General features: G+C 36.1%; 1 protein-coding gene across 3 annotated transcripts in view; it reads right to left on the reverse strand.

Moving 5' to 3' along the window:
• GABRA1 (gamma-aminobutyric acid type A receptor subunit alpha1) overlaps positions 1-22,052 on the reverse strand; it is a 48,355-nt gene that overhangs the window by 5,682 nt on the left and 20,621 nt on the right. For all 3 annotated transcript variants that reach the window (XM_074884116.1, XM_074884114.1, XM_074884115.1), the window contains exons 4-9: positions 21,412-21,479; positions 15,535-15,755; positions 13,798-13,880; positions 9,076-9,219; positions 3,397-3,549; positions 585-787 (exon numbers count right to left, since the gene is read on the reverse strand). In XM_074884116.1, coding sequence (XP_074740217.1) covers positions 585-787; positions 3,397-3,549; positions 9,076-9,219; positions 13,798-13,880; positions 15,535-15,755; positions 21,412-21,479 — 872 coding nt within the window. The remainder of the gene's footprint in view (positions 1-584; positions 788-3,396; positions 3,550-9,075; positions 9,220-13,797; positions 13,881-15,534; positions 15,756-21,411; positions 21,480-22,052) is intronic.

Genomic DNA, 22,052 nt, shown 5'->3' on the forward strand with positions numbered 1-22,052 from the left:
GAAAACAAATCAATTTCTGCTATTGACTAGGAAGTAAAAATAGTATTTCTATTTTAAAAAAATAGGGAAATGTTAGGAGGCAAAAGAAAGGAAAGAAAAAGTCCTGTGGTGATTTATTTGGTCATGACCACAAAGCAGCCCTCTTGAAGTTCATGTTGGGGAGCAATATACTTTGGAAACTGTCAAATACAGTAGCCACAAGATTTTTTCCTGTGTTTATATTGAGGCATCCACATTGTCTCTTACTCAAACACTAGAAATTAATTGCATTCCCTTAAAAAAAAATACACTTTTATCTTTTTTCTGCTCGCTTGCACAAGTCAAAATCTCAGAAAAAAAATTAATTATTTAATAGCATTATTTAATTATTTAATAGCATTAAATATCATCCAGTATGTCAGATGTAGTATTTAGGCACTTAATTTTTAAGTAGTTATTTCTTACATGCTGTGTGCAAACACATGAGGAAATTCTTTTGGAATTACTATTCTAAATAAAAGGAATTTTTAACAGGCTAAAAAAAACCCATATAGTGACCAAGCATGACACAGTATGACCTGTTGTGATAGATATTGTGGCATTACCTTTTCAGGAACGACGCTTTTGCCATCCCATGCATAGCCTCTCTTTGTGAAGTAATTCACTGTTGCAAATTCGATGAGTGCAGAAAACACAAAGGCATAGCACACAGCTATAAACCAATCCATAGCAGTGGCATAGGCCACCTTGGGGAGCGAATTCCTTGCGCTGATGCTCAGAGTAGTCATTGTCAGGACAGTTGTCACTCCTGCAAAGCAAACAGGTTTAGTGTCTTTAGATCAGTGGCTGTATTTTGTGCTTAATTTCTCAACTGCTACAGTAGATGGGAAGGCCTTGTCTTTGTCCCTAATTCTTATAAACTTCCCCACTTCAGTTGCTGATTTGAAAGTATTGGACTTCCAAGTTCTGTGGAAGCTTGCAGAATCTTCAATACATCTTTTATACCTTTATTCTCTGACATTTTTGTAGTAGAATAATTTTTTTAAAGTTGGAATAGAAGTAATATTTTGAGTTGGGAACTGGCTACTACTTTATGCTTCCTGGTATTTGGAGAATCATTGCTGCTGCTCCTTATTCATGCTCTGTGAATTGTCCTACAGATGTAACAATTTAAGTTCCTTCTTGCAACAGTTCTAAGATATTTAGATAGAAAACTAAAAAACTTGTTGTTTTCATTCAGTCTATTTGGTATATGCTCCTTCAAATGCACTAAGCTTTATGTGATACTACATTTCTTTGAATTGATGGTTTTACAGATTTCCGTTCCTTCAGTCACTGATGCCCTGAAAATAGCAAAGAATTTATGTAAGAACAATGACAATGTAATTTGCATTTCTGATATCAGAGCTTCTCACTGCTGATGAACCTTTTCCCTTAACTGGCCATAGAGAGCAAGCAGGACTCTACTGAAGTCGCTCTGCTTGCAGCTGCTTGAAAAACAAAATCTACCAGTGCAGGCTAGATATTTACATCAAATCACATGTCCACGAGTTACCTTGACAACTGCAATCTCACGTATTGAATGTGTCTTGTGAGTTCATCTTTGCTGCACTGAGTGTTAGTGAAAACGTGCAGTGGTCTAAAATAGGCCAAATAATCAACAATGTATTTACATGCTGGTGTAAAGAGCTTGAATTATTAGTTCCTAATGAGGAAGCAATTCCTCTTCCCTGAGAGGCAACCTAATCTTGTCTTTGACTCGTTACTAGTGAGCTTATGTTTCTCTTACATAGTAGGAAAACACAATTTAGAATTTTTATTATCTGTGGTACTAAGTGGACTAAAAGGTGTAAGTTGTGCTTCTGTATGTATACAGATTTATGCAGAATTTTCTGTAGCATTGTTTCACTGCCATTAAGAAATGAAAAAAGCTATCTTGATACATAATGATGGGGTAAACACGAGACTACTAAGTATCTCTTCTAAAAGGAAAACTTTCAGAAATGTGTGGGTCCTTGAGCCTGTAAAGATAGCAGCTTAAAATGTTGTGCAGTATTATATATTATTCATTGTGAGACTAGGAAATTTTGTTCTCCATCTAGGGACAATGAAGTACAGCATTTCAAACTGACGATCTGACATTTTTTTTGGCATGTGCAAAAAGAGGTAAAATAGTTACAATTTCAATAGCTTTGACTACAGAGGCCCATAAAAGTCCCAGGTTAATTCTTAGTGGAGCTGATGATTAAAATTCAGGGCTAATTTTAGATGTTAAGCTAAACAATATTATGTAAATCAAATTTAATTATACTGTGGTCTAAAGCATTCTTCAGCAAACACACATCTGTGTATCAACAGAAAGCCTCTACTTGGTTCATGAGGTCTAAGGCTATGCAAGTTGTGACTGATTTCCAGAGGCATTGGGAAACTGAAGCACAGCTGTGAAGAGTGCTGGAAAAGGTCAGTAAAAATAGCTCTTCAGCAAGAGTTTCAGAGTCTGCATTTCTCAACATAAGGCCTTGTAACTCTCTGGCTTTGCTGAGCGTCCAGTGTAAATGGGTAAATTCTCTTCGGCGAAGCAGGAGGGCCCATGGCGTCCTGCCCCAGCAGCACTCTGAGGCAGGGAAATGAGTGTAAAAGCCAACTTAGCTGTGTGTTCTCCACCTCCTTCTGTCAGAGGTGTTCAGGTGTCCCATCTGAACATCAAAAAAAGACTAGGTCACATAGCAGAAATCTCAGGTTCTATTTTCCTTAACTGAAGATTTGTTGCATATTTTTTTTTTAATTATGTACTTCACTTGGATTAATATCTCCAAAGAATACACTAGTTGTTTGTTTCTAATTTTAAGATAAGCATTTGCAAGCAGTGGTTAAAACACTAGGGACCAACTGTATAAACTTAGAGTCCTTTAGATTGCCTTCTTACTGCATTCATTGAGTGCACCTATTCACCACTGTAAGCACAACAAATTGTCACTGATTTCAACAGGAGACCTTTAGCAGCAGCCTGAAAAAGGAACTGATGAAAAAGATTTTTAAGATAAGAACTTTCAAAGGGCCTAAGGATGTCAAATGACCAACACCCATTGATTAAAGCCTTTTTGACAGTCCTCACCATGAATGTCGTTGCCATTGTCAGAAATGTTTTATTCATACACTTATTGTTTTGGAGAAGTCAAACTGTAATAGATTGCTCAAGATATTTTCAGGTCTCCTTTTACAATCAGTTTAAAAGCTCTGGACCTTAAATCAGTTTCTGCTGCCTCTTTGCAATGAAACGTGTTAACTATTGTGTACAGCACTATGTCCACACTTATGCTGTTCTCCAATATCATGTTACGCATAACTAGTTTTATCATAAAATTTCTTAAACCTATTTGGCTTATGATTGCCGAGCGGTTTATAGGTCTTGCTTACCAAATACAGTTCTTGCTGGAACAGATTCTCTATTAAGCCAGAAGGACACCTGTGACAGTATCACTGTCATGATGCATGGCAGATAAGTCTGGATGACAAAGTAACCAATCTTTCTCTTCAAATGAAAATGTGTAGTCATAACAACATATTCCCCTAAAAATGAGAAAAGCAGGAATATTAAAGCTTTCATAAATATACAAATTAGCAGGCTTTATAGGAAGTATATTTTCATTATATTCACCCCTATTATAAAAAGTCCTCAGATCAAATTGGATCAGCTCTGAAGAAAACATATAATGAAGCAGGTTCTGAAGTTCCAATAATAATACAAAACTAGACAATTCTGGGAAATGCTAATTAAATTTACATCTTTTCATCTCTGCTGAGTAGCAAATGAAAGTCTACATTAACTGGTGGCTGTTTAGGCCTCTTGTGAAAGGTCTTATTCAATTAGAAGATGGAAAACCACCATAACATACACATGTAAACATCATATAAAGACTAAATCAAGACAGGCGCTCAGAAGTGTTTCAGTTGGGCCAGGCTTAAGGTGTAATTGTTGATGTGATTGTGTCTGCATTACCACTGTCTGTGCTTTATGTACTCTGAAGATTAAGTGTCCCTGTTCTGCTAATTCAGTACTTTACTAAATGATTATTCTCTCCTGAAGTAAATGGACAACACAAGAATAAAGAATATTTTCATTAGCACTAACTTTTTGGGTGCTACAAAAACATATGGGCTGGGTATTCAAATTGCAATTGTGAAAGGAATCTTAAGTATTTATATAACTCTATAAACTTTTCCTGCCAGAGCATAGCAAATAATGCCCCGTTTTCAGATCATTATTACATCATTGAAAATGGATTTTGAAAAACAGTATATTCTCAAAAGACTGGAAAATCTATTGTTGTGACTTTTTTTATGGAGTAGATTGATTATTCTTATTATGCAATAAACATTATCTTAGGAAAGAAAGAAGTGGACACGTAACTGAATGGAAACCTCTGTCTAGATTAGAGATGACATGAAACTACGGTTTCTCTGTTTTAAAATATAAGCAGCTGGAAAGAGAAAGTTGCTTTTGTACAGGAAAAGCTTAAATTGGATTGAAAAACTATGTCTAGACATTGACTGCTTATGCACCAAGCATGTCAAATGCCCTTTTCTTTAATTCAGAGTCTAGAAGAACATTCATTTGAACAATCTTGCTCAGTGTATAACCCTGAGGAAATCTTATAAATAAGATGTGACAATACACCTGGTATGTTTCAATATAAAAGACAGTATACACAAAGAAAATTTTATTTCAAAACCAGAACTGGCAGAAGTAGCATAGTGGGCATTATTACTTGAGTTTTGCCCACCTTTCTTTAGCTTTCACTGAAACAACCTTCTTTTCCTCTGTACCGAAGATTATGATCTTATGAAGGGTGCCAGCCGTTGGCTAGAAGAGCCAGTAATTTAATTTTATCTACTAAAATATGACGTGGGAAGCTATTTTAATGCAATCAGATATAGAATGCTCACAACGGTATGTCAGAATTAATTCAGTGATTGTAGATGGCAAGCTAAGAATACAGCGTGAACACACCACTGTACTCTGAAGCTTTATTTAGCTGCCTAAATTATCAAAGTATTTTTAACCTCTGGAAAATGAGAACAAGATTCAAAGCATAAAGGCAATTAAAAAGACAGGGATTACTCTCATCTGTTAAGCATTGCAGCAGGTCTGAGCTAGAATTCAGCTAAAGGTAATGCCCATGAGTGAATAAGGCAAAGCATAGGCCTAGAATAACGCCTACAGTTCAGTTACAAGGCAAAAATATCTTTTTAAGTCTCCAAAGTACCAATGGACCACAGTTACTTATTAGAAGATAGTAGATCTTTGATGAGATTTATTTAAATAACTACACGACATAAAGCACTCCAGTTATTTACTCAATCTTTAGCTTCCCACATTTTATGGCCTTCTTTAATTGAAAAGTATAGCCAAATTCATGACAGCTGCTGACCACTGTCTAACTTTCCAGCAATTCCTCTGTAATTCTGTTTCCAAAGGTTTGTAATTCAGCCTACAAGCTAAAATTTCAAATAGCTCTTGAGCAAAATATTTCTTATATTCATAGTGTCTGAATACTAGGCTTTCTTAAGTTGTAGCCTATGCATCTTACATTCTCTTATCTGTTATTTTCTTATCCAAAGAAGTTAGAAAGGTATTTCTTTTTAGCTTCCTTGGAATTCCTAAAGTCTTCTACAAATCACTGTGTTGAGCAGATAAATTTGTTTTTCATTTTACTTATTCCATGACGTTTAAATTGGTTTATATGTATTACACAATATGAACCATTTAGAAGTGGTCACACAACTTACTCATCTATATTAACTTAATGTTCCAAATGATTGTCCACATTTGAATACTTCCAGTGCTCTGGAAGAGTTTGTGCCTGTGCTCAACACTTTTGTAGCTGCTGTAGTTTTTAATCAGCTACAGTGTATCGCAATAATTGAGTCAAATGCTCAGGTGGTATAAACTAACCTGTGTCCTTAGAAGGAAATAGTTGGTAATTCAGTAAAGTTACATCAAATCTATTACTCAGTGTTCTGTAAACTAATTGTAATAAACCCAGTGTATCAGGTGAGCACCTAAAATTAATGTGCATTACATCAGACATAAGGTTTGAGGTGGGAACTGAGTTTTAGGTATAATAATACCTTTTCTTTCACTGTAGGTAGGAAATAAAGCTTTCCTTGCCATTAATTTAAAGTATTTCTCATTTACTACTTATGCCATGTAACACAATAGAAAAAGCCTTAAGAACAGCATCCTCTCAGCAGATTTAAAGAGCAGTAGAAAAAAAATATAACACTTTGAGTATAAATCCTGATGATTCTCAGTGCAGAGCAGTTTTCAAGGTGGCAAAATAATTCTATGTAAATAGAAACTTGCACGAGCCCCTTAAGCATCTGTTAAGGTGCTTACAAAAAACATAATTTAAAACTCTTTCTGAGTCAATATGATTCAGTAGTTGGAGAGTGACAGGAATTTTATATACAAGTTAAAAATGGATGACTGGTTAAGCAGAACAGCAACAACAGTAATTATTATTTCGTTTACTGAATACTATTTTTAAGCCTGTAGCCAGCACAGGTGAATAACTATACTATAAAAATGTTTTAGTCTTTCCAGGTTCTCTTGTCATAAAAAAAAAAAAAAATCCAGAAATAAGGATAGGAGATGGACTACTAGTAAAGGACGAAATTAAAGGGGAAAAAAAAAAAAAAAAGGACTTTACGGATTCACCAAATCATTTTATAGTTTTGAGAATGTTTAGAATAACCCAGTTACACCCAAATTCTTGAAAAATACATGTCTGGAATTCCAGACAACTATAAATATAATCTTAAAATTGACCAAAATGTAGATTCCTCTAATGATCCACAGAATCAGCTGCACAAGAGCTTCATTTTCCTGTCTAATAAAGGTACTCAGAACTGTTAAGTGAAGATTGTCTTCAATTCCTTTTGTCTTTTTGTCAGATGAGTCATCATCCACAATGCTGAAAGTAGGGAGGGATTTTGTAATTTTCATTACATATGTCCTATCTTAAACCAGAGGTGATCAGAGGACAAGGATGTGCTGGAGGATTCTGTTAAGACTAGCTGCCCACCTACCTGAATGGGGAGAAAAGTGATTATTAACCATTTCTGATCCCCACCATTATTTTGGGGAAGGCAAAGCATTTTCCTTTCCAAAGCAAATCAATAAGAATTTTTTCCTGAGACATTGAATTTTCAAGTAGTAACTGTTTCTTCCACCACTGTATATTCTTATCAGGTAGTAAGGAAAGAGGATTGCAAGTTTGGTACTAAAAAGATTCTTTAATGGGCTTATTTTTAGTTTTGATAACCATTGTATTTAGGTCTTTGTAATGTTTACCTGCATCTAGACAATAGCATCTTTGTTTCAGCAAGTATTAACTATACTATATTTAACTTTATAGATAGGCATGGTAAAAGTAGAAAAAGGAGGCAGAATTCAAACCTATGAAATATCATGGGCAAAACATTTCTTCGTTTCTTCATGGAAATGCATGAAGAATTTTTACACTTATGTTTGCCTTCAGTTCTGTTTAAAAATTTATTATCTGCCTTTCTTAACAAATAGGGTGCTTCTCACATTACTATCTAATTACCCTGAACTATATCTGGTGGTATCTATTTGGTTTAGATATGTTCCCGATCTTATGAGTCTCTTCTGATGATCCTGCTGCCCTTATAATTTATCCAGCAAGCAGTGAATTGGCAATGAGTGCAAAGGACAGGCACGCAAGTTGCCTAGGTCTCTCTGAGTGAGTAGCTTCAGAACAGAAAGAGCAAAGAGACTGAGATTCTTGCAGTTCCTCACAAATCCCATTGACTTTTCTGCAAAGGGCAGCTGGGGTGAATTATTGTCGCCACAAAAGTCAGTGGCAACATTTCTAGCTGTGGCCAGGCCAAGAGTTCTCCCTTTTTCACTTGTCTGATGCGTGCCTCTGTGCTCAATAATGGAAGCAGTGAATCTGTTGGAGCAGTTGTGTTGATATTGTTCTTATGTAAAGTCCTTACTACTGCTATTCCACTTCTTTTATGATTACGTCAACTGAACAGAAGCTTCTAAGCAGTAACCTGAATAGTGGTCCACTAGAAACTTTTGTCTGGGAGAAATTTTGTTGGCTTAATAGAGCATTTGAATATGTTTTGGCAAGCTACGTAAAAAAATCAGACATGAATTAGGGTTCACCTTAAAGTGACTCACTTTTCATTAAATGTTCATTGACTTCATGAATGACACATTAGAAAGTTTGGCTCATGCAGGTATAAGTGTACTTCTTTAGTTCAGTCACAACATCAGGTACATTCAAAGCAATACAACTACTTCTCCTAATACAGTGCTTCTTTTGGTCCATTGAACAGTCAATCTAGTCAACACTTTGGGCTCTTGTTCATGCCCAGTGCTCAGTTTCTTACTGTATTTAGGTCTTTGTGCCCCTTCGAAAATATTTAAACGAACAAACAAAGATTACATTTTGAAACAAATGCTGCAAAGTGCAAAAGCAAAGGTTTTTAGCCAGCTTCAAGGTTACAGGTATACAATACTATAAATGTCGGCTATATTTCTGTATCTCATTAATAGTTTTGGAGTTAAAGCTGATGCTAGCATTAAGACACCTAAATCCTGTTTGGATGTTCCAGATGTTTTTAATTTAATGACATTTTTTTTTCACTCTATAAATACCTCCTTGAGAAACTATATGCTTGCTTTTAGCAACTTCACTGCCCCCAGCAATATGATCTTTGAGGATTCGTATTCTTATACTATTTTTTTAAGCTTATATAGTAAGCAGATAATACAATAAGGATATGAGAAGTGCTTCTTTATAATGTAAATTACTGGTTTTTCTGGCTAGATCTGTCACTATAGGAAGCTTTTTAATTGTTCAAATATTTTAAGCACCAGTTGAAGTAGGAAAACAATCCCAGGATATCTTATCTTTTCAGAGTCATGTTTTCCTAATCTGAAGCTCATATACTGCAATTTACCTCTCTCACTCTTTGGTCTTTGTATTTTTTCTCCTGCTCTAAACTATGTTTTGACAGTTAAATTATGACCCTTCCCAAAAAAATTTTTTCACAGACCTGTACTGGACTGAACAATTCCAGAGTCCACAGTTTGTCCAAGCAGATCATATTGATTCAGTCGAGAGCCATCTTCAGCCACAACCACTGACCTTGCTGGTTCCCGTGTCCATTCATACACAACCTCTGCTCTGGTATAAGCATCTAATTTAAAAGAAATACATTGCATTTCAGTTTTGCACCTTCTATTGCCATATGGCGTTATCAGAACAATGTTTTGAGCAGTAGTCTGAATATTAAATTATCTTTAATTATCTGAAGAAACCCACAGCTATCTTATTGGAACTATTTATCTGTGGGAAATATAACTGATTTTACAGGTCTGTCCATATGATGATTAGATACATATCTGCTTTAGGGCTGGATTAAGTTTGGTCCTCAATGGCATGACAATCTTTTTCCTTCTTACATCATTCCTATCTATGTAAAATCTGATTAACCAGAAGAGAGAGTGAAATGTGGAATTTCATGGGCATGCAAGGACTCCAACTCTTTTTCTAACTTTTAACTACTATCAAGAAAGAGGAGCCCCAGTCTTTTCAATTTGTCATAGTGTGGTGTTGTCTGGGCCACTGTAAGAAAATTCCCAGTGTGGCTTCAGTGATCTCATCATTGGCCTGGCTAGAGCTCTCCATTTAGTTATTCCCCTCTCGCACGCTCCTTGCTCTGTAACAGGCATAGCAGATATTTCAGAGGCTGTCTAGGCTTAAGTGAGTTTAAATCTGAATAAATCTATTTTTTTTTGCTTTGGTTGTTTCTGGGAAATGCTCACTCTCAAGTTCACATTTATTTGAGTCTTGAACAAAGCAAAAGAAAAACACTGTGGGCTCTCCAAACCTGAATAATCTTGTATGTTACACAGATAATTCAGTAGTATCCTACATGTGCCATCTAGGTGTTTTGTGCTGTTATTAGTATGTTATTTGTGTTATTTCAGGAATCAAACTATATCTAAATATTTTTAATCTTAGTCCCATTGTAAAATTCTTCTGTCATTTTGTGTAGTCTGGAGTCTGACAGCTCTCACTCTGAGCACTTAGGGTGGGAGTTAGTTGTCTACATAGAGGCATCTAGTGTCATTCTTCACACCTAAGAGTAAGACACGCATGGGACTGAATGTGTGATCAGAACCTATATAAAGCTTGCATCCACCAAAGGCAGCTGGAAGCCAGATAGGACATCTCAGGGCATCTAAAGTGACACTAGAGTCCTACCTATAGGATGAGATTTTCCCTTTTTTCAGGACTGGCAAGCAGGAAAGGAAAAGGAGGAATCTGATTCACTTGACCTAATTTGTGAGTTAGTAATTTTATCTTATCAGTGTAAGAGATAACAGTAACTGAAGAGGTGGTGTTGGCTGGAGTGCACTGGTAAATTAATTACATGGCATTTGATCCTTCGTTATTGAAGCCAAAGGGTGCTTTTACTCTCAGACTTCATATTCCCCAAGCACTGTAACATATACATAGCTTTTTGGAATCAATGGTAAATGCAAATCTACATCTTAATAATTCTGACCTTAAAAATTATGGCCACAGTAAGTACAAGAATTGGCTTGCTAATCTGGTCACATAAAGAAAGAGTGGCAATAATAATAATAATTTTCAATCATTTTACTTGTTCTGGAGCCTGAGAGTAGTTTGGAAGAGAGAGGACTGATTTCCTGAGCTGCTGAGAACCACTGGATTGGGTTGCAGGGAAGGGAGTACACTCGTCAGTGCTGGAAATGAGCTTGCCCTGCCCTGTAACTGCCAGATTCAGTGCTCTGTTTGGCTTCAGTCCTCAGCTTCCAAATCAGATACTGCATAAGTAGCAACACAGCCTTTTGCTCCTATCACTGCTGCTTTTCAAAGTGGCTGGAGTTTTAAACTGACAGATTTTTGTGGTAAGAGTTGAGGACAGCATGTGCCTTTCTGATTTTGTTTTGTCAACATATGGCGCTTTGTTGTTGCACAATCTCTTTAGCATTTGTCACATTGAATTTACATTGGAATAACCTCTAGTTTAAGCTGCTATTTTGGCAAATCACTTTAGCCTTGGAGCTGGGTCAAACATTTATCAGCCTCTACAGTGTGGACAGAGTCCATAGGAGATACTCAACTCCGTCAATACGAGGCTTTTCTGAATCCAGCTTCAACAAGTGATCTGTAATGGTGGAGGACATGGAAAAACTCTTATTCAACTTAATCCAAAACAAACAGGCCTGGGCAAACACTATCTTGGGGAGATACTAGGTATAATATTGTAGTCTGCACTTAAAGCATGGCTTTCATGACAATTAAATGTATTTTTCAGTCCATTAAGACAATGATAAAGAATTGCTGTAGTTGTTTGACAGAAATGTTCTAAATGTATTTAAATATGATTCCCACTGAAAAAGTTGCAATTAAATATAAGAGCTGTTATTTTGCTATGTATAATGGCAAGTCCCATTTTTATATCTTGCTTGGGTCCAGCCATTTGTCCTATGGGAGATATTTCTGTTTATATCAGTAACTCAGCATTGAGACAAATATTCTGTAATCCGATAATTATGACATATAATCTGATGAAGAGGAGGGGAGAGGTCCATCTTTAAGGCCCTGTTCTGGACAGTGAATTCCCCATGCAGCATTTGCAGTAAAACCGTGTTACAGAAGGAATTCCTCCCCATGAGGTCCCCAGATTAGAAGCTCACCTGAATTTAGTAGGGGAATGCGAAGTTTCCCTGAAAACTCCTTGATTTGGTCTCATGGCCCTTCCCAGCATTTGGAGTTACTTGTTTTGCTAGGTCCTGTTTAGGACAGTTGGCATAATAGCCAGTTAGTGTTCAAAACAAAAAAATAAAGAAAATAGTCTGTAAAACATGACAGACCATGCCTGCACTCTGATCTTAGAATGTCAGTTATCTCTGACTTCAGTGTAAGAAATGGTCTTTCAATCAGAAAATCACTGATCTTTTTTTTGTTCATTTAAGAAAATTATGTATATTATGATAATTTTTTTTGCAGGATAAAAAGGAAACCAATTTAAATATAAAAGATATGCAGATACACTTGCATGTGTTCTTGCTATCTTGTTTTTCCCTTGTGGTGTGGTTCTGGGTTCATTCAAATCCATGTTATCCATCCCTTTTCATTCATAATTTCCGCATCTCTTAGACAATTAATCAAGGCAAGATCCTTAGTAATCTGGAAAGTCATGCACTTTGTGAACCAAGAGTACACTAATTTGGGACACAGCAGACCAGAAAGAACTCAGTGTAGGAAAAAAAATGGGAACTATTGTTCAGACTATGGAGTGTCTGGTGCTTAGGCTGTGGCTCAGTGATGCACAGATGTGGTGATAGGTGTCTTATCAAATCTATAAAAGCTCAATCAAGTAGTTCACATTTGTTCAAAAACTGTTGATGGTTTAACTTTGCAGTAGCAGTTTTTATGCACGTTAGCCATCTTGCCACCTCCCAGATCCAGTATTCAGCTGGCATAAACACTTTAATGTGCCTTTCAAAAGTAATTCAATCCTGCGACCACTCCTGATCTAACTGGGATCTCAGGTGCACAGATCTCCTATTATTAATCAAGAACCTACTGCAGCTATTTGCCCCGTTATTATCTGGAGGAAGGCCTCCCCCCACCCCCTTCTGTTTCACAGGACATTTGGAAAGATTTATTGGAAGCCTGTAAGAGAAGGAGTAACCTATTCTTGTCAGTTATACTCCAAGTTTGTATGAGCTTTTTGTTCTCTAAATCTTATCTAGGAGGCTAGTAGCTCTTTAAAGACAAAACATCAGTCCTTTCTCATGGTAAACATAGAGCTATTCAGCCCAAAGTAAATTATCACCTTGTCTGGTACCATGTGAAGAATGAATTGGGTGTTCTGTTTGTTGACTTATAAAATTGATCAAGACACTAAGTACCCGTTATCAGTGAAACGACCCATTTCTACTAGAAAAAAATAGCCATTGAGGAAACAATTTGTACACTATTGCATCTTCCATACATTTTGTCTTCCTTGTCTGTGTTGAACCAACCAGAGTAAACCAGCTCTGAACTTTTTCTTTTTTTTTTTTTTTTTTTTTTTTCTGTACTTAAAGAGTTGAAGGGAGGCTATACATAATTTTAAAAAATATTATGTTTAGCTAAGTGTATCAGTGTCAGGTTGGTTGCTATTCAAATTAAAGTTTAGGGGGAAATTCTCAATTCACAGAAAGCGTTGTCACTGATTTCAATTACATTTCATTTGTCCAGTGTCAGGCTCTATATGGAGATTTGTGAGATTTTTCACTTCTAGAAATGTTGCATGACTGTAATATGAATATTATACAATCTTAGGCAAAATTTTATTCTAAACATGCCAACACTATGGTAGGGGAATTATTTTCACCTAAACCAATTCAGTTATCCATGATCTGTATTACTTTTCTCTAATGTTAATTTTGGGTCTTATCAAAATAAAGCAACTATAAGATTAACAACATTTTCTATGTGACAAACTACTTCTCTAGATGTTTAGAGCAGACATTTTTCTCTTTTGTGAATGTCCAGGCATGACATTGGAGGATATTTAAGACACACATAAGAGGTTTATTATATTAAATATAAATATATATAAGAATAAAAATACAACCCTGCCAAAAAAGTGAAAAATACACAAAATTAAAACCTTGAGGTTTTCTCAGTTGCAAAATACTTTTGTAAAGTGGCCTAAAAATGGAGAAACCTCAATTTAAAATAAACTTACAGCTTCCAAATTTCAAGGGGCAAGCATGTGCATCCATAGGAAAGTCTTCTAAATGCATTGGACATTCTGCTCTCACAGTCAATCTATAATGGATTAATGAGCAAAAGGACACATTTATTCTAGTTTCATAGAAATAGCAAATAGACTTCTATTAAGACACATAGAATAAGTATAGCATAATATCTGTTATGTGATTAATTAGCAGCTAGAATGGGACCTGAACTGTCTGGCTGGGGGTGCTGACTGGCATGTGTAGACACAGCAGTGCGACTGGCTCTGCCCCTCTACCATGTTTCACTGTACAGCAGAGACATGCTCAGACTTCTAACTTGGCATGAGGATTAAAATCTATTAGCAACTGAAATTGCTTCCTTGCTGCCATCATTAAATCGGCCCACTCTGGATGTTCAGACATTTGCTGAAACCATTTCATTGCTATCAGCTTGGGTGCAAACATGTTTCTCAATAAAAGAGATTAAATAAACTAGAAACAGTCACATACCACACATCAGCAAGGATTGAACAACAATACTTGAATACTAGGCAGAAGATTGCATTAAGGCACTTGCAAAGGTGAGCAAATAGAAATGGTTATGGTCAAAAAAAGAGACATATGTGAACAATGTGCTGCCAAGATAGTGTTCTTGTGGATTAAATCCCTAACAGCCAAGCATTTAGGAAGACAAGAAAAATTGACCTGGACTTGTATAACTACCAGCCAAGCAGATTCTACCCTAGCCTAGGCAGTCTTGAAAGATGCTGCAGAATAAATTGAACATATTTGACAGGCTCCCAAAAGCCTGGAGACTTTGTTTTCTCCAAGTACTTGTACTGCTCTTAAAAACATCTTTAAAATTGTTAAAAGAAAACTCAGCGTTCACCTATGTATGAAGCTATCCATCCAGACACTAAGTCAACAGAATCACTTTATACCTTGTTTGATTCCGTGGGAGACATAAACAGGGGATGTGTAGCTCTAGAGAGACAACATACCATTTTTTTTCATTGTTTAATTTGCAGTCTTTTAATCCAGAATGTTTCCATGACTGTGTACCATCGTTATTTCAAAAGGATTTATTTAACTCCTCTACTGACAACTGGATAGCTAAAGTTCAGTTATCCATGAAGAGAATAATATATTTCCAGTAAGAGTGATGCCAGCACAAAAATAGTTTTTTCTCCTAACTTTCCAAATGCTCTGGCGAATTGTTTTTCTTGTTATGAATGGAATAAGAAATGTCTGGTTTTAGACTGTTATGCTCTATATTCCCAGGCAGAAGAAAGATGAAGAAAGGGCAATGAATTCTGTATGCATCTGTTAGTTCTTAGAATCCGCTTTCTATAGGTTTCAAAGATTAAAGACCCTTTTATATGATTTAGTAGTCTAGATTATATTAAACTTTCAGGTTTTATTATACTTTGCTGATGGAATCCTTGAAAACAACTCCAAATTAAGGTCCTCTGTAAACTGATCGTTTCCTAATACTGTAGGCACCTTTTTAAAATCAAGCATTAAGACACATCCAGGGAGTGCAAAAGTAGCACAGCAGGAGGGGAAAAAAATAAACACTGCAAATGCCTCAGTTTGTCCATCATTCCATGGCCTATGGTGAAAATAATTACTAAGCAGGAATCAAATTATGCTCACAAAGGAACCTGTTACCTGTTTGGAAAATACGATGCTTTAACAAGTTAAACTGTCAAACTAAATGAAGGATATAATATTTTAGGGCTCACCTCATTGTGTATAGCAATGTCCCATCCTCTGTAATTCGTAATAGTTTGTTTGGCATCGTCATATTATGAGCCACTGACTTCTTTCCATTGTGAAAAAAGGTATCAGGTGTCCAAATTTTGCTGGCCATTAAATTATTTAACCGGAGAACAGTCATAGGTCCTTTGAATTTTAATCTCTCATCTTTCCAGCTTTGGCGAAAAAATACATCTATAGTGTATTCCTACATGAATTCAGAAAAAAGGGAAACACTTATGATGCCATATGTTGCAATATGAGAACTTGTAAAGTTATTCTTACCATTCCCTAAAAGCAAGATGACTATTAATGAAATTAGCAATTATCAGAATGTTTATTCTCTATATTACTCCCAATGTACCCAAAGCTGGTTATTAAACAGTTACGTTATCATTACTGTGTTCAACAAAATAAATGTATATCAAAAGTTAGACAAGAATAATATAGTGGGAACAAAATAATTCACCCTTTTCACACTTTTCTTTCACCTTCCATAAAATTGTAATTTGAAGCTGTAGATATGTAGCCAGTATGTGTGGCACAGGAAGAATATGTCTCTTACAATTAAACAAGCCTGATGAGACAGGGTCTTACTAAAGCCTTTTGTTCTAAGTTTAGCATTAGCATAAACATGTAGTTAACCTGCAAAAAGTTCACAGTTCACTAAAATTATGTGGTCTGATTTATGAGACATGGAATGGCTCATTGGGCCAAATCACTGGACTACAGAGCGCACAACTCGAGGACAGCTTTGAATCAAGGATTACAGTTTGGTTATGCAAGGATTGGGCCAACAGGGAAGAGATGCGGTGGCTGACTCAGTGTACATAGGGAGAATCAAAATAACCAACATTCACTATGAAATGAAAGGATTATTTGTTACAAAGCAACAGAAACAAAGTTAAGAGGGAGAGGGTGAAATCAGTAAAAATATGTTGGAGTATTTTACATAAAATATAGATGTACGTGGGGTTAAAATGTAAAAAACTCCTGTGGATGCAGTATAGTATAGTATTTTCCCAGGGAAAAATTCCACTCTGACATGGAAGTTCAGTATGGGATTATCCTGCCCCTTTCATCATTCATGACTATGATATTGTGATAAATGTCAAAAGTAGCTATGCAAACACATTCAAAATTACCCTAAATTGGCTGAGAAACTGAACCTTTGCTGAGATCTCCTGCCAATGGAGATGGCAAATCCTGAAATAAAGGAAATCCCGATGCGTGAAGGCACACACAGCTATAAGGAAAAGAGCTGCCCCAAGGAATATGTTAGTAAAGAGAAACATTCTGGAACAAGTATGTAAAATATCTCTGCAGCAGAGTCCCTTAGACTTGTGATTTTTCTTTTAACAAATGGCAACACTCCATACAAGGTAAGCAGTTGTGAACTGTTTATTCCTTTTACAACTATCACCAAGTAAGAATGGTAATTCTTACTGGTGGTGTGTTTTTCCTGGTTTTAGGGCATGAAATGCCTAAATAAATTTCTTGTGGACATGGAAATGTTGTAGTTCCATGGGGTGTTCTTAATTTTGGTTTGTTTGGGTTTTGGTTTTTTTGGGTTGTTGGGTTTTTTATTTACATCCCACACCTGTGAATCATTTTGGTGCATACTTAATTGTATTTCCATTTTTTAAATCATGCGCTCAGTGAGCTGTTGCAGCCTGGATTTCTTCAGCTCCAGTGACAGCAGTTGTGCCTTATAGCCAACTACTTGCTTCAGAATGTTGCTGGGTCAGGGCCTTAGGTTGAACTGTGCGCAGAATCTTGCCCCATGTGTGCAGCAGAGTAGGAGAGAAGGAGGTTTTAAAAGGCAGTAGATGGCATTAAAATATTGGATTTCCTTCATATTTTACTAGCTCCAAAGAAAATTTCGTCCTGCACATATGGGAAAGGTAAAAGACATGCCCAGAAGGTGACATCATTTCAGTGTGCATGTAAGCCATTCCCTTTTTATCTCATTCAACTGCATAGAAGGAGGTGAGTGGGAGGTGGTACAGGTTGAGAGAAGGGAGTCTGGTTCTTCACTTTATATGAACACAAGGTTCTTATGCTGGAAAAGAACAAGGAGTCTGAGAGATTTGATAAGGGACTTGACAGTACAAGATAAAACTCAATTAAAAAGTAGCTGACAGGTCATGCCTGGCACAGACTGAATCTTTCTTTATCCCAAGCCACTGCACCACATAGGATGAATTCATTTCAGCTGAGATTTCTCAACTCTTTAGCTTTCACTACTGATTTTAACATGTACAATAATTCTCCCCAAATGAACCCTGACAGTCAGCTGATCTTTAAGATCAAGTCATCAGATACTCTGATTAGGGCTTTCTTCTACAGGATGGTGCCACACCGAAAAAGGGAACAGAAGGATTTCCTCTAAACCATGTGCTAAAGCAGTGGTCTATGTGCAAATGTATGAGCAAGATGAAATTCAGAATAAATTCTCCACAGTGGAGACTCTCCATTCCTTAGTGTGCAGATAAAGAAAGAAGATACCTATCTGCACTCTGGCAATAAGTTGTATGGTACTGAATATTTATAACACTTTGACTTAAATGTTCTCTAACTTACTCATCTGATATCTCTTCCTGGAGACTGTTTATTCACAGAGTAGACCACACTGTGGTCTATATCAGACAAAGTGCTGTACAGGAAGGTAGTAAGACAGAAATTTGTTCCCGAAGAGCTTACAGTACAGAAACAGTGGGAATGAAGGTTTACTAGAAAACAAAAATTTCTGTCTTTATGAAAAAAGTTAATTTTAAAATGCTTCATATATTAATATACATCAGAAATTTCACAAAATGAGTCATGTGAAAATAGCCAGTTATCTGTTGATTAGTTCAATCCATCATCTGAGAGCATGCCTGAAAACCTCCACAGTTCTTCCCAAAAAAAGATTTTTTTTAAAAAAGTGCTTTTCTCCTGTTTAACTTTATTCACAAGTTTAAGAACAAGCCAAGACATTCTCTTTATAGAATAACAGGTTATGTCTGTGCTCTTAAAAGAGTATATTGAGAGTGGGTAGGAACACCATGTACTCCCTGATATATCAGCCTACTATCTATATAACTGCCTCACTGGATTCCTGCAAACAGATGGTCTAGGTATGCTGATGTCTCACTGTAGCTGTAGTTTCATAACATATGGCGTCAGCTGGAATAGCTCACTGCCAGTTCCCAGCCATCAGTCCTGGGCTCAGACAGCAGTGCGTCGTTCCCTCAGTGTGCCAACACAGCTGCTTGTGAGGCCTCCCGGTGACCAAATCCCACAATCCAGTCTACACTTACTGTAAATCTGCTCACTGGAGCAAATCTGGGGTAGCCCTCAAATGATGGTGTCTACAGCCAACCTGTAGTATGCACAGAGGACTTCGCACTAAGTGTACATTGAAATTAATGTAAACTTTACATTCTGGTAAGCTCTTTATTTTCTGTTTCTTTCTCTGGCTTTGATTTCACACTTACTTCCTTAAGCAAAAGAGTTAGCATGAGTAGGCTGCACACACATTACTTGTTAGGGGAGGTGAGTAGGAGTTTTACACTAAATACTTTTCTGTAATTTCTTAGTTTTCAAAACACATGAACACCTGCCTGTGTGTTTCTTCATCACACAATTTATTAAGAGACTGATTAATTCTTTCTCCCGTTTAACTAAGTAAAAATCAGGAGCCAATGTGGTATGTATGTTTTTTTAATTATTTCTGAGATCTCTTTTTGTAGGTAGTGATTGCTTATGGTGTAGTAATTCAGCTCTACTGAGTTATAGCTGAATTCAATAATTTTTTTTTTCAAATATACCTATTCCTATTTCTGAAAGTAGATTATTTTTGGCTTCAGTATTTTATTCTTCCTTAAAATCCAAATCCTGTACAAGTATCAGTTTGTCCTAGGAATGTCAAATTAGTTTTACCTTCTACTTAATAATTAAATCACCTGAAACGACAAAGTATAAGTAGATGCTGAAGTCCAAACTTTATATAATCTCAAGTAATTCAGCAGGCCTATCAGTTACTCTAAATTTATGTCTACATGTAGGAAAGCATCCATATCCATTTGTTTATTAGACTGGCATTCATTACTGGAGTTTTCTAGTGAACCTGAATCAACAGAGAAAACAATAGTTTAGCCAGCTGAATTATAGAAAACAACTCCAATAAATATTAAGGCAAAGCATACGTTCACCCACATATATCTATCACTCTTCTTTTGGTCATTTCCCACAAGCATCTATGTTCAGCCCAATACTTTAAATTATGTTAATTTTCAGGAAATTAACAAAAGAGCTGTCCCAAGAAGACAGGTTTGAAGTTTTCTGTTTGTCCAGTGGTGATTGGTTACCTATTTCGAGACAGAAATGAGAAAGCAAGAAGTGTTTTGCTGAACCAACTACCAGAATACAAATAGTGCATGTCAGTGGTTTCTACCAATCTTTAATCCAGGGAATTTCCTCTCTTTTAATGTCTAATTTAGAGTAGTAAGTAGATACTGTAATTTCACAAGATTATCATAGAACAAAAAAGCAGAAGTCATTGAATGAATTTTTTTTAATTCTTCTTCATGGTGTATATAGTACTTAAGACAGTATTGTATATACGTGCTGAGGAGACAAGTCACCAGTCTAGCTATTTCCATGGATTATCCTTCTATTGTAGGTCTTCTCAGCAGAGTGACTGGTCAAAAAGTCTGTGCTGCCCAAGCTATTCTTTCTCATTTAAATACCATGGCATCAGCTGCAATTATAAATTTGACTGTAGTTTTATAAATGCTATTTTCCAAGCAATCAGGAATATGGTGTCTGTGCATAAAGTTCATTTAGGAAAATAAACTATCTTATAAAAGTTACTTTCTCTGTTATTGCATCCTTTAACATTGTTTTGAGTAGTCAGAAACTTGTAATAACCTGATGTTTAAGGCTTGTCTACAGTTTTAGTTCAAATTAAACAACTGACAGTTTTGTGGTAAGAAATGTTTCCCTTTCTGTCATAATTTTTTCTTTTTTTTTTCCTTCTTTCTTTTGGTGAATGTATTTAGCTAAATGTAGCCAGCTGCAAGGCTGAACTGTTTTATTTTCTTCATTTAAATTAATGAGGATGTTTCCAGCACTCATCCTAAAACAGGATCCAGAAGATACTAGTAGCTGCAGACCAGGTGTTCCCTGTCAGTAGCAACCTACCTGTGAAGACCTCATTTATATGTAAAATTAAAGTTCCTTATCCGTATTTTTACACAATTTTTAATATCTCTTAAGACCAGGGCTCACAACATCTTCGTTCAGTTTTCTGAACTTCTCCATCCCCTGCAGTTATCCTGCAATTTGATTTTAATATTCATTCCATAAAGAAGTGACACTAATTCTCTCATTAATCTTCTCTTCTCTTTCAGAAGCCAAGATCTAGGAAAGTCACTTCCCACTGATCAGTAGCTTTTAATAGAAAAATACAGGTTAGACTGTATGGATATCACACTGTAGGCATAAGTGTTAATTGCATTTTAAGATGATGATCTTTTTTGGCAAATTGGATCAGTGATGTGTCAGCAAGGACCTGAACAATCATTCTCAGAAGAATACAGATCCAAACTCTAATGTATTTCATAATATATTATGTAGCAAATATAAGGTCTGTTAAAACACGTTATTAAAGTCACTGAGGCTGCTAATTTCAGGGCACTTAAATGCAGTCACAGCTAGCAGGAATGGTTGCACATAATAGCTGACAGCATTTTGGAATCAAGGGTTTAAAAAAAGCCCAACCTTAAAAGGAGTAAATAGGTTATTGCATAGTTCTTTCATCCTCCAAATTAAAAAGACGAGAGAAAATGGGTGCTGTAGAAATATATGACATCACTTACCATATCATGGTCTGAAACAGGCCCAAAACTGGTGACGAAGATGTCAGTCTTCACTTCAGTTACACGCTCTGATGAAGCAGGAAATTAGGACAGTGAGTGTCTATCAACAGTCTTCATTAGATCTAACCACTACCAATTCTCACAATAAATAGAAAAATTATTGGTTTTGATTAGCCGTTCTAAAAATGGTCTACAATATGATCCTGATAATTTACTGCTTCTAGATATAATTTCACAGTGAATATTGTCAGCAACAATTTTTTTATTGGTGTTTCCACAGAACTTTTTGAGACACGGCTTGTGATGCCACAGTACAGCAGTCATAGTTCCGCTGGCGTGTAAATCTTTTCACTCTTTGACTAATAAATCTTCTTGTCTGACAATATAAACAGTGCTGAATATTTTACACAGTACTCAAAAGTCTGACTGGGTACTCAGTGTTTCTGGGCAAGCTGAATGGAGGTCTCTAATAATTAACCCTGGGCTTATGAATTATGTATCTTTTGTTGAGACACAGGAACATGGAAGAAAAAGAGAATACATTACAGTGTATAAAAACATAACAATATTTTATTGGCATGACTTAAAAATGGCTGCATTACCTTTAACTGCAATAAACAAAAAGCAGCTGAAACTTTTCC

Source organism: Strix uralensis, chromosome 14 (genome assembly GCF_047716275.1).
Source record: "Strix uralensis isolate ZFMK-TIS-50842 chromosome 14, bStrUra1, whole genome shotgun sequence".
NCBI lineage: Eukaryota > Metazoa > Chordata > Aves > Strigiformes > Strigidae > Strix > Strix uralensis.